This window comes from Vidua chalybeata, chromosome 20 (genome assembly GCF_026979565.1).
Source record: "Vidua chalybeata isolate OUT-0048 chromosome 20, bVidCha1 merged haplotype, whole genome shotgun sequence".
Lineage (NCBI taxonomy): Eukaryota > Metazoa > Chordata > Aves > Passeriformes > Viduidae > Vidua > Vidua chalybeata.
Window position 1 is genome coordinate 9,404,936 of NC_071549.1, and position 13,105 is coordinate 9,418,040.

The 13,105-nt window shown below is 40.1% G+C and overlaps 1 protein-coding gene across 12 annotated transcripts in view; it reads right to left on the reverse strand.

The window, feature by feature from the left end:
• The window catches only part of BCAS3 (BCAS3 microtubule associated cell migration factor), a 299,398-nt gene that overhangs the window by 252,336 nt on the left and 33,957 nt on the right, over positions 1-13,105 (reverse strand). For all 12 annotated transcript variants that reach the window (XR_008434298.1, XM_053960985.1, XM_053960983.1 and 9 more), the window contains 2 exons: positions 10,500-10,576; positions 201-277 (listed from right to left, as the gene is read on the reverse strand). Coding sequence is in view for 11 of the 12 variants with exons in the window: in XM_053960985.1 (XP_053816960.1) it covers positions 201-277; positions 10,500-10,576 (154 nt within the window). In the remaining variant the exon portion in view is untranslated. The remainder of the gene's footprint in view (positions 1-200; positions 278-10,499; positions 10,577-13,105) is intronic.

The window sequence follows — 13,105 nt, forward strand, 5'->3', positions numbered from 1 at the left end:
CCAAGTTCCTTAAACTGAGATTAAATCAAACGTGCAGAGTAAAGATCTAATATTTAAAAATACTTAGGACTGTCATTTTAATGCAACTCCTCTTATAGACTTTCTTTTGCACATACCTTTTTCCTGAGACCTTTTCTTTTCTTTTTCCCCCTGTATACACAGAATCTTGAAGTATTTTTTGATACCAAACCCCTCCTTACCTTATTTTCTGCGTAAGCAAGCCAACGGCTTCCAAGAGCAATAGGATTCATGTTTGGCCCTGGACAAGGATAGCAGCCTGCAAAGTTTGAAAAGGCAACATTAAGAAATACCCTAATGACTTCTTCCAAAGAATTTTATTTATTGCCAAGAAAACAAAAAGTCTAAACAAAAGCCTTTCAGTTGCTAATATCACTCAGTGGATGCTTGCATTTTTGTTTCTAGAGATAAGGCTGTGGTTAGATGAGCTATTTTGAACATTTAATTATGTGTAAATATTAATTTCTCCTTATGTTTGCATTTTTTAAGCCATTTTGGTACAAAGTTGACATTCTGGGGTGAGGGAGTATTGATGTTCGACTCGAATGGTTTTGTATCTTCACATTTTAATTAATTTTATTCGATTGACACCTTTCTGTTGGTGAACAGTTCACTCACTTCAACCTCTCCTAGATTTTTACTGTGTCAAAGGATGTATTGTGCTCTTGGTTTCGTTTTTAGTAATTCGATATACAAACCCTCAGCCTTTCAAAATGCTTTTGATTTTAACAATTCTATATACAAGCCCTCAACCTCTCCATATACTTTTGCACAAACCTTACTTTACACAGTGGGAAAATCTGTAATTCCTTTAAAATTGGTGGCAATGTTTCCGCTGTTCACCTGCTTTCCATTACCTTTATATTATCATTAAAAATAGATTTATACATCTGGATAAAAATGAGCATAGAAAAGAGAATTATTCCTGAGGATTAAAACACAAAAATACCTGTTAGACAAAATAGCTGTGAATGAAAACATGGAAAGGCTTAAAATGAATCATATTAAATGGCCTTTCATATATAAAGTTTCTAAATAAAATGTTATAAGTAAATTTTTTTATAAATAAAACAAATAATTTGTATTTCTACAAATAATTTGTATTTAAAAATAAGCATTTGTACATGAAAAAATAAGGAGGAAAGAACAGGGGGAAGGAGGAGGCTATCAAGCAAATGGTTAATCTCACTTTTCATCAGTTCTTAGGCTAATTCAGTCAATTTAGCAATTTAAATCCTCTCACTGATTGGCCAAAAAACAAATTTTGAAGACCTTACAGACATGTGTGTCTGATTTAAAGGAGCCCTGGGCAGCTGCTCCCGTATCCCTGAAGGAGTGCAGGCAAACTGCATTTCAGAACACATACAACACAACTTTTATTCCATGTATTGCTTAAAATCCTTAAAAAAAAAACCAAAACCACCCAAACTCAGGCAGTGCCAGTGAAGCTTTCTATGTTCTGAATCTCTGATATCAGACTCTGACACTGCGCCCGCGGCAAGGAAAAGAACCCGATCTCCGCAGCTCTGCTCCAGCAGGCTCCAGAACAGTCCAGAACATTTCCTGAGCACAGCAGACCTTCCAGAAGGGGAGAGCTTTTATTTCCCACACCTGCAAAGCGCTGAGAAGGAGTGTGGGAGGTGTTAGCACCTTTCTGGAAGGTGAAATGGACACTGGACAACGCTGGATGCGGGTGTGGGCCTGCGGAGGCCCCGCCGAGATAAACAAGCCTGGATTTCATTTTCCAGAGCAGAGCACTGGAGGGATTGCAAAATTCCAAAGATCACAGCGAGCTGCTTGAAAGGTCAGAAAGCAAGGGAAGGAGAGAATGAATTCATCCAGTTAAACCCATCTCAGGCAGAACCCAGGGAGGGTTCTGTGAGGCCTTATCGCCGGCCTGATCTCAGGAAGGAAAACGAGTTCTGAAGAGACGATGCCACAATTGTTATTGCATTCCAGGAGCACATAAAATGTGGGCAGCCAGAGCCTCTTAAGGAACAAAGCAAGCAAAAAAAAAAGGTTGTAAATACAGCCCTGGGTAGTAAATAGAAACGTGTTCTTCCGATGACATTATAGATCAGGAGCAGTGAGGTTTTCATGTTGACTTCTGCCTCGGCAGCTCTTATCTGGGTCAGGAGAGGAATTCAGGTCCCCCAAACCTTTCTTTTACCTTCCCTTTTATGTATAAAATACAGCACTAAAAGTTGCCAGATGATAACCCTTGTCACGTAAATCTCTACAGTGACTTTAGAACCAGTGACTTGCATTTCCCAAATTCATAACATCCCTTCAGGAGAAAACTGAAGGAGTCCCAGCAATTCATAGCAAAAAAATGAGTCCTGCTTGGAAAAGGGAGCTGTTCTCAATTATTTCAGTGAACTGAAGCCATTGAAGAACTGCAAGAAGAATTCTTCAAATCTAAAATTGATCACTGAACAGAAGAGTTACTTAGAAAAGCTGCGATGGCCCTCCCCAAACCCACTGCCCGTGGTTTGTCCCATGAACTGGGCTCAGTCCATCAGACTCCACTCACAAATCAACCAATTCTAAGAATAAACTCCACAAAGGTCAACAATTCAGCTCGGTCCTAAACTCGACTCTCCGATACGAAAAACAGAGTAAAAAAAAAGGAGCTATTTCCTCCCTTTCTTTTCTTTGCAAGTCTTTGCATTTTGGAAACTTGCAGCAGCACAAGGATAAACAAAGGGTTATACTTTATGGGAAGGAAAAGCAAATTGTTTTTCTGCTTTCCAAAAAAACAGCTGGAGTCAGCAGAACATCATCCATGAGGCAAATGAAAAGACAGACACGGCGTGACCCATCGAGCTGGGCCATCCAATCCTCACCAGCCCCACTCTCTTAAAGATTAACTTCTATTTCTACCAGACTTCAAAACAACAGAGGAAAAAGCCGTTCTAAGCAATAACAGCAGCAACTTTAGCGTGTTTACAATAGGAATGAACATAATGAGAATGCAGAACTAACTGTCAAGAAGACCAAAGTTTCCAAGTTTTAATGACAGCATGGAGAGGTCATCCAAGAAAGGATCACTCAGGGAAAGTCCTTCCAATACTGCAGCAAACCAAGCAAGTACTAAAAAATATCTCATCTTAGAACCAGCTTCACTGGGCCTATCACTCACAAAAATATAGGTGAAAACCTAGTGGAAACTACCTCATAACTTTCGAGTACACACAGTTATCTTCTGCCTCTGTGCAGAGGAAATGAGTAACTTCAAAGCTGGGAAAAAAGGAAGAAAAATTGCACTTTGAAAATCAGAATCAAAGTCCAGGTTTTTCTGCTAATTTTATCAAGTTCCTACACCCAGAAATTCCAACTGGTGCTGCCCTAAGGAACAGTAAGGAATAAGAAAAGGGCTCCAGGATCCCTCTGAAGAAGGGCTTGGCTAAGGATGCCCTGGGACCTCACATCCTGTGCCTCGGGTTTCCCACTTCCAATATGTAATTGTTATCTACAGCCCCACAGGTAAATTCTTCAGTGTTACAATTTCTCAGTTTCTCCCCTTTTTTAAAAAAATAACTGGGTTATAAAGTGATAACTGCCATAAGCATATAGTTTGTGATTATCTGCATTAAAAAATGCTTTAAAACTTGTTGCTGTGCTGATTTTATGTATTTCATTTTACTGAGACTACAAGAATCTCACATTACCTGAAGTTCTCCAAAGAGCTACACAAATGCTTGCTTTGTGAGGGAGCAAAGAGCAGCCTTATTTATTTCCCATTAATTTTCAATTACTACTCTTGGGGTAATGATGAAAATCTCTACCACCCTTTGGAGATTCAAATCCATAAGCCCGTAATAAACCAAATCACCTCCTCTACCCATCTTGGAAAATTCACAGAAATATCTCCTCCTCTGACTCTGGATCTTCCCATCAGTCTTGAGCTCCTCCAAGAAACCCAAGGCTCCAGTTCTTTCCTTGAATTGTTTTCCAAAAGCTCATCCTGGATCTTCAGTGATGGCAATGTGAACACAAAGAGAGCAGCCAAGAGGAGAAAAGCAACACATTCCTGTCCTCTCCCTTGTCTTTTAAACAAACAGCTCACTGGGAAAACTCTGCTCAGAGGAACGAAGTCGTTACAGGCTGTGTCAGCTAGAACAGAGCCTGGGCCAATAAATCACCGAACACGCCACTAATAAAACTTGAACCACTTCCACCAGGGCAGCTCTTCAGCATCTCCACAGCTTCTTCATAAAATAAAGATTTAAAGGAGATACAGGAATACAATATTCTCTCTAGAAGAATCTGATGTTAACAGTCAGAACTTGTCTGAGCTAAGTCAGGGCTATTTTCAGTTTGCAGAACGATGCACTCCTAACTCCCTACCCACAGCACAATTTTATTTCTTTCTCAAACCTCACTAAAACATACTGTAAAATGACATCTGATAAACTACTGCAAATTAATACATGAATGAATAAAGCTGAGGGAATGAAAAAGCCAACTCAGAATCACCTAACATTGCTTTCCTTCAAACACATCCCATCATGTTTATCTTAAAACAGTACTGGTTGATTTCTAATTTCACAGTACATTATAAGAACTTTATTCCCTACAACAATATTTATAGTACAGAAAAAAAAAATCTGGTTTTGGTATTTTCCAGACTTTCATCCCCTCTATCTTGACTTTGTTCTTACTTTTTAATGAAAAACATTTTAAGTTCTTTTCAATCTTGTTTCAGGTTTTTTTTTTTTCCTATCAGTTTAATAGGAAAACTTACTTTTTCTATAATTTTCACTGCTTTCTTTTCCCCAGTTCTCTCCAGTTTCCTTTGCAGTGGTCCACATTCATTCTCTTTTATAACTATTTTTGATTTACTGTTTCCTGGGGTGGGGGGATTTTAATGGATGTGTCACACCTTGTACCTGTGAGGAATCCATACCAGAGGAGAGCAGTTTTAATTCAAGCTGAGAGGATGGGCAGTTATTAATAAAAAGCCTTTTAGGATTTTGTCTCTAATCCCAAAATAAGGCAGGAATGGCATCTTTTGGGTCACAGGGAATGCCATGAAGGCAGAGATTCCCAGGCTCACCTCCATCCTAAGGAAACCTTCCTAATTTCTGGAGAAACAAGGATTTTTCTGTTCAGTGCCTGGCAAGGTTCATTAAAGATGACATATGTCAGCTGAAGTGTCCAGTGGTTTTAAACACAGTTTTCTAAACAAATTCCAAAAGAAGTAACTCATTTCAACCAAAATTCTTTGCTTTTAATCACTCATAGGACTTGCTGGATTATCGCTTTGAAAATCACTGAAGCAGGGCCATTGTGTATTTTTAAATAAATAGCTCCAAGAACCCACTGAAGTGATGCTACTTCTCTAATAATCAATCTGCAATTCTTTTCTGGGTCTTATGAAACACAGAGCTCTCCATAGGAATGGAATTACAAAACTCCATCCTTAAGTGCTGCAGTGCAGAGCAGCCAGAAAGCAGATCCATGGCAGAGAGCACAGAGAGGGAATGTGCAGTAAATAATGGGCAGAGTGATACTGTTGTAGCAAAAGCTTTGTTTATTACAAGGAAAACAAATCGTATAAGTTGTTTTATCTAATAGTTTTTTTGGTTGGCTGTTTTGTTTTTTTGGGTTTTTTTAGCAAACCAATTTTTTTGTTGTTTATAAACTGTATAAAGCAATATTGTTTATAAATTCCTCTGGGTTCCTTCTAGATGAAAGGCCCTGTGTAAATGTTATTACTCTCACACTGTCACATATTTTCCAAAACTCTTCTATTGTTCTTGTACTTCCTTCTGTTTAAGTATCACCCATAAAATGGAGTAAAAGAGGAAAGGAGCAGGATGGACCCATTGAGAAATCAGATTTGTCACCCAGGGCCTTTTTTTCTTACTTAATTATTATTATTATTAAATTATTATTATTATTATTATTACTACAGAGATCTCCTTCCCTGTTCATTCTACCATGGCAGTTTGAAGCATCTGCACTTTGATGGTCCCAGTGGGTCCCTTCCAGCTCACAAATTCCATGATTTTATGATTTTACTGGTACTCCACAGGTCCAAGCACAATCCCAGAGCTTTTACTAAAAATATCAGTGGCCTTTCATGTTCATTAGGCCTTGCTGTTTAATTTAGCACCAATTTGATTGATTTCAGGGCAATGTTTAATCTCAGCTTTACTTTTTTTGTTCAGACTTGGACAGTGACAAATAATAAAAGTTGCCACTGAGGTTGTTGTTTCTGTGCAGGACAATGTCAGATGGCTCTGTCTGCCCTTTAACATTAAGGATTTGGGTGCTTTAGATAAAAATAACTTATATAGAAACAAAGAGCACTTCCTGTTATACATCTAATTTGTAAAACTGTCAAGAGCCAGGAGATATGACAGACAGAGATCTTGGGGACTGAGGCCTCTGTTGTGGCTTTATGCAGCTTTTCTGTTGTATTTACATTTTCCTGCAGTGGAGCAAAACCTCCTGCAAGCACCAAAGCTGTTTGTTCCCATAAATCCACCACGGTGCCCTAAAGACCTCTCCAAAAAGTGTTTCAGCATTATCCTGCAATGGTGAGACACTGATTCCCACAGCCAGGAAGAAAACACTCTTATAAATAATGCTGTTAAAAAGAAAAAGCAAAATTAAATCAACATTTCTCAGGGAAAAACACCATGAAGAGGTAGGTGCTCAGATAAATGTGGGTGTACAAAAATTAAAAGTGCTTATGGCAATCCACAGGGACGTATTTGGCTCTTCTTCACTGATCAAGAAAATCCTGTGACTCAGGAGCTCCCTTCCCACCTGCCCCGAGGACTTTCGATCTGAGCTGATCCCCCACAGACAAAGGAATCCTGTCAATTATTATCCCGTGTGGGATAACCAGGAGAAATGCCCACAGCTGAGGAGGGAAATGCACACAACTTCTTGAAGAATGCGACTCTTCAGGCATTAAACCTCTTCATAAGACACATAGCCAAGAGCTCAAACTGCTTCCCGTGAGCCCGACAGGGAAAGGAATTCCAGCAGAAATGTCCAAAAAAGCCTTGAAGATTTCCAGACCAGCCCTGTGACAAACTGAAACCACCAAGTTATTCCTTGTGTGTGAATGTGAGAGCAAACAGCAATCCCAAATCCAAAGTGCAGATCAGAGCATCCAACACCGTTTGCTCTGGGGGTTTTATTCACTTGGAGAGCTGCAGGGCATTCAACATCCACTGGCTTGTGGTGAGGAGAGCCTTTCCAGACTTTCTATACAATAAACTACTCTGACTAAAATCTGCAAAATTATCTCCCAGGGCTCTACAGAACAGCATCAAGAGAAAGGTGGTGCCAGCTAATGGCTGCAATAACTGTCTCCCTCCCTGGGGAATCCTGGATGGAGAATTTATCAATAGGAGCAGTGAAGGGCCAGGGAAGCTGAGCAGGCCCTCATTATCAGACACAGGGATGATGCCACATGCATGATGTTATCTGGGAGGATCTTTACTCAGGGCCCAGGGCGTGGGCAGGATATTCTTTATGGAGAAGGAAAGGATCCATCAGGCCACATTCATAATCAGCAATGTTGCACTAGGTAAGCAGTTTTGGGGTGAGGAGCACTGATGGAATAGAAATCAATGGAATTCAGCTTTTCTGCAGCTTTTGTTTAGAGCAAAGTAGAGGCAAATAAAGCCTGAGCATCACTTTGGTTTCTGTGCATCACTTTGGTTTCTGATCCTTCAGTCACGTGCAGAAAAGGCTCTGAAGGAAATCTGAAGTGAACCACAATTAAACTCTGAGCTATTTCAGAAGCTATTTAAAATCCACACCTTGACACTCACAACTAGTACAGGAAACACATTCTTAACATAAGCATCAAATGAATTTTTTTTTTTTTAGTTTGGCCACATGAGCACCTAAACCACTGCAGGATGTGAAATTCCTGCTGGGCTTTCTCCTCCCCTTGGTGTCTTTTCTTAGGGAAAAGGAGCTGGCTCCAAGCACGAGGAGAGCAGTGATGGATGGAAGTGACTGCCATGAGACTGATGTTCTGCCCTCTCCTAGCAGACATTTAAAAATCAGAACACCCCACAGGGTAGATTAGGGGATATCCTGGTCATTTTTCTACAATAGTTACAGCATGTTTTCCCTCCACCTGTCTTAAATTCCCTCTCCCAGTCTGGAGCACCTGTACACTGAGGTTTTGTTACAAAAGACACAAATAAAATGTGCTGGCTCCCTGCCATCCAAGTCAAATCAGCACATTTCCATGTAATCCCAAGCAGGGGAAAGCAAAGGTTGGTTCTATGTCAAACTTGCTCAGGAAAAATCAGGAAATGCAGGAGTTAAAACATTCCAACAGCAGCACGAACTTGACCATCTACATCCTGAATATTTTATGGTATATTTATTGTAACAATATATTGAGCTACACATCCAACCACAAAAACAAAAACAGAAAGACAAATACTCCTCATGTGCACGGCAGCTGCATTAGCATTTCTGAGGAACTTCAGAATTCCTGACACTGCTTTTAATTGGACATTCTGCATTTCATTTCTATGTATAAATAATCAGCATAACAGACCAGAGCTTCTGCTTCATGTTTCTGCTTCATGTGCTCTCTCTGTGAGGTTCTAAGGCTCCCACAGCACTTAGGGATGGAAGATGTGATTTCCACACCACCACCAAATCTTCTTGAAAAAGAAGATTTTCTTTTCCCTAAAAGTAACACAAAATCCTTCAAAGAGTCAGTGATCCTCAGTAATATTTCTGCCCTTTCTGCCCTCTCTTCTGACCAAAACCAGCCAGAGAATCTTTTTTATGCTGTCAAATTCTCTGGGCAGGCAGTGACATCCTCACAGCTGAGGTGCACCAGCATCAGTCTGGACAGGACATAGGCTGCCCCAATAATGCAAACAAAAGGCCTCTAAGACCTTTTCCTCAGCTTCCTTTTCAAGGATCTCTATTTTTTTAATTGATACTGGCACTGTCCTTTAATAATTTTTTTCCAAGGCACAGCCAAAGAAGGCAGTAGTGGCCAGTTGGCTGCCTCCCAGAAATCCCTGCAGCTAACGAGGGAGCTCATTTACATCCAATTTCAAACACAACAGAGGAATTTAAGCCTTTAAAGATAGGCTCTCAGGTCGGGGAGATTTCAGCACATGGAATGGGGAAGCTCAGACAAAAGCTCTGCTGCAGGACGTGCCAGGGCACAGCACCCGCCTGGGAGCGGGATCCAGGGAATGGCTGAGCTTGGGATCCTCAGGACAGGTCCCAAACCCATAAATCCAGGATAAAAACACAGCTCTGCACACTCACACCATGTCACAGCCAGAGGGAAGGGCTGTGCTGGCTCCAGCTCTGGCGGCTGGGGCATCCAAAATGTCCCAAAAATGAGGTTGTCATGAATTAAACCAGTGGAAAGTTTCAGAAAATCTTGAATTTCTCATTTTAAAAAGCAGCACAGTTGGAGAAATACACTGGCATCAGTGACATTTCAGGAATTTTTGGACTTTTTAAAAAATAATTTCATCATTATCTCCAAAAGTTTTGGTTTATCCTCTTTGAATTCCACAGCTGTTCCACAAAAGGCAAATCAAAGTTATGTTTAAGAATAGAGTATCCCTGGTCCTCAAAATTAACTTCAGGACATTACTTTTTAAAAATAAATTGCAGTATCTTAAAAAAAAAAAAAAAAAACCAACAACAAAATAAGCCCAAAAATTCTCAGAATACACATTTAACTGAGGGGTTTGCTTTACTTTTGGTCTAAAAACAAAAAAAAAACAAGGCTTGTACTCGAATTCTTTTTGATGAAATAAAAGGGAGTGATGAATAGGACAGAAATAAATCCTTTCCCGTTTGGATCTTGTCACTGAATCCCAGCAGATTCCCAGTATCTCACATCCATGGATAGGAAGAAACTGACACCTATTGGCAACTTTAATATTGCTGCATGAAGCTGCTTTCCTTCAAACTATGACAGGAAACAGCTTCTCCTAAGGAGATTTTTCCACAAATACAGAGACAATATAAAAAAATAATTTAAACTTTTCTAATTGTGACTGAAAGTACATCCACAAAAATGCAGACTCTTTTTAAATAATAAAACTCTGACCTTTCCAAATTAAATTATGACCTGTAAAGACACATGAAAAAACCCAATGTGCTTAAGGAACAACCAAAAAATGAACAGGGGGTAGATCAGGGTTTCATTGCTGCTGATGGGATAACCTGGAACTCCCACCTGAGCCTTTTTCACATATTTGTGCAAAATGAACAAAAGAATTGTTCAGCTACTGATGGATGGCAGCGTGGGTGCCCTCTACAATTAGTTCCAGCAATAATAAATACAGGACAGAGTTACATATTTACAGAGTAGCATTTGGGTTTGGGGCTTTTTGAACCAAGTTTTTCTGAAGCTCCGAATGATTCATAGAGATCTGCTTTGAGGGTTCAGAAATAAAGAAACAAAAAAATAAATCTGTTCTGTCCACCTCTGAGCCCAAAATTGTACGTACTGGTAACGAAGAATTTTTTGGTGAAAGTGCAGCTGTCAAAGGCGGCGATTTTCTCCTGCAGGACCACAACGAGGATCCTGAAAACACAGAAATGGAATGTCCACTTTAGACATTAAATGCATTGGTTTAAAGATTCGATATCTAAATGTAATTATTTCAGAAGCATCAACAGAAACTCTGCAGTGATGAAGTGCCAGGTTACCAATCCCTGGCAGTTATTGAGGGCTCTCTCTCCTCCCAACCACATGAACTCCACTTCAGGAAGTGCAGGGGCTGCTCCACAGCAGCACAGCACATTTGTGATATAGCTCTTGCAGTCAAAGCTCCATTAAAAAGCAAGAATGGAGCTGCAAAGACCCTGAATTACTGACTCAAACAACATTCGAGTCAACAATTGGCAGAACACGAGCTAAAAGTGAAATAATCCCACTGCCCACCTCAGTGCAAATCTATTAAAACCTTTTATTTGCTAAAAGCAGGGGGGAGTGTAATGCCAAGAACATCAGAACACAAACAGAGCTGAGAGAAGCAGAATTTGGGTCAATTAGCATATTAAAGATGTTTATGTGTTTGATTGTACACTGCACACTTCTATTGTAAAGGCCAAAAGCCACAGGGTAACAGGAAACATGGTGCTGCCTCAAAAAATAGAGCCCAGAAATGTAAATGTGGCAGCAAAGCAGCATCTTGGGAATTTCAGAACCAGGGAACGCTTTCTCCCACAGTGATGACTTCCCAAAATCAAGTTTTTAAAAGCTTGACATGAAAGAAGCACCTGGGAAACCAACCCATAAAACCTACATTTAGCAATATGACATAATATTAATAAGCTGTTATTCTCTCATTAGGCAGACTGTGAGAAAGTATTTTTTAATTGGCTGTCAATATGGAGCATAATTAAATATTGTTTTGATTGTTTTAATTGTAAAGATATAACATGCAAAAAAATTAATCACATCTTTCAGTGGCTAAAACACACACCTAATGCTTCATGTGAGCATTATGACTGTGTGTTACAGCATGGAACAGTCACCTTTAAAAATGGGATGAATCACCTCAGCCTCAACTCATATCCTTGGGGAAAGGGTGATGATTATCTCCCAGAAGTGTGAAATCAGCCTTTAACCCCTTTTTCCCTATTTTTATCTGTTTTGCCACAAGAACATTTCCTCTCCTCCTGTGAGAGCTCAATACCTGTGAAGGACTACACTAAAATGAAAATATACACCATCCCCTCATGCTTGCTGATGTTTTCAGATATAGAAATAACATAAATTAGTTTTGGACATATTCGTAGTTTTAATTAAATGACATCTTCCAATTGCTGAAACTGCAGGAGAGAAAAAAACAGAAGAAAATATATCAATTCTAACTTTTTCTACATTGCCTAAAATAAAGGAAACCAATGAATAATGGGAATGCTTTGACTGCAGGTGGAAGTGTAACGTGTATATATCAAAAGCCTATGGATATTTGATGGGAATATTTCCCAGTCCTGGAGATTTTTGTTTTCTTCTCCTTGAAGACACTGTCTTTCTGCAGAAATGAACCCCCCAGATGCATGATTCCAGAGGATTTATTCATCTATTTATTTTTAGTAGCAATTTACACTTAGTTGCAGACTCATCTACTCCCCATCTGCAACAAAACCAGGCACAAAAACCAAATCATTCTGAATTTTCCAATGATTTGTGTTACTATTTACTGAAGGACCATCCATTCTGGCATGGCAATAAGGATTCCCAAAGAAATGCAGGAATTTCTTCATCCAGGGCTCTACCTTTACCCCAGGAACTGGATTGCACCACTCCCCCAGGGCACCTGAGGCCACGGTGACTCATGGCAGTAATGGGAGGGTGAAGGGAGCACAACGTCAGCAGGGCTTGGACCAAAGTCACCACTCCAAACTCTCCCATCAGGAGTGCCAAGGGATCAGCAGGATCCTCACACAAGGATCCTGGGATTTCTCTTCTGCCTTAAAAAGATGCGGCTAACTACAAAGCAAACCACAAAACTCCAGTGTTGTGTGTCTGGGAGAGATGGGGATTTCACATTAACTCAGCAAAATCTGATTCCATGGACACAACAGATGTTCTTCTCTTGGAACTCTGTGATCCTCAGCCTCCAGAGCCATCTTCTCTCTGTCCCAACCCAGAGATGCTGCTTTGTTATTTGACTCACTGGAACATTATTCCCTGCAAACCACAGACTGCACACCAGGAATGTTTTGGATGTGCAGGGAGGCAAAATCTGACAGACCAACACACAGAAGAGAGACATGAACTCCTTAGTGCTCTGTGCTGTTTAAACTCTGTGATCCCATTTCCCCAGCTGTAGGTGGATCATCGAGGATTTCAGCGATTCCTGCTCATCCTTTAGCACAACTGAAAGAAGCTTAAATGATTTTTTGGTTTGAGCTTCTTAAACCAAAGCCATGGGGGAAGCACATTGATGTATTCCAACTGAAATACTCCTTGAGAAACAGAGAACCAGAGCTGTGCTTACAGGAGAGTGAAAAGAAGAAAATCAGGGAGATCAATACACCAGAAATTGTGTTTATTACCAAAACCTGGCATGCCCTAACACACAAGGAATGCAGAGAGAGC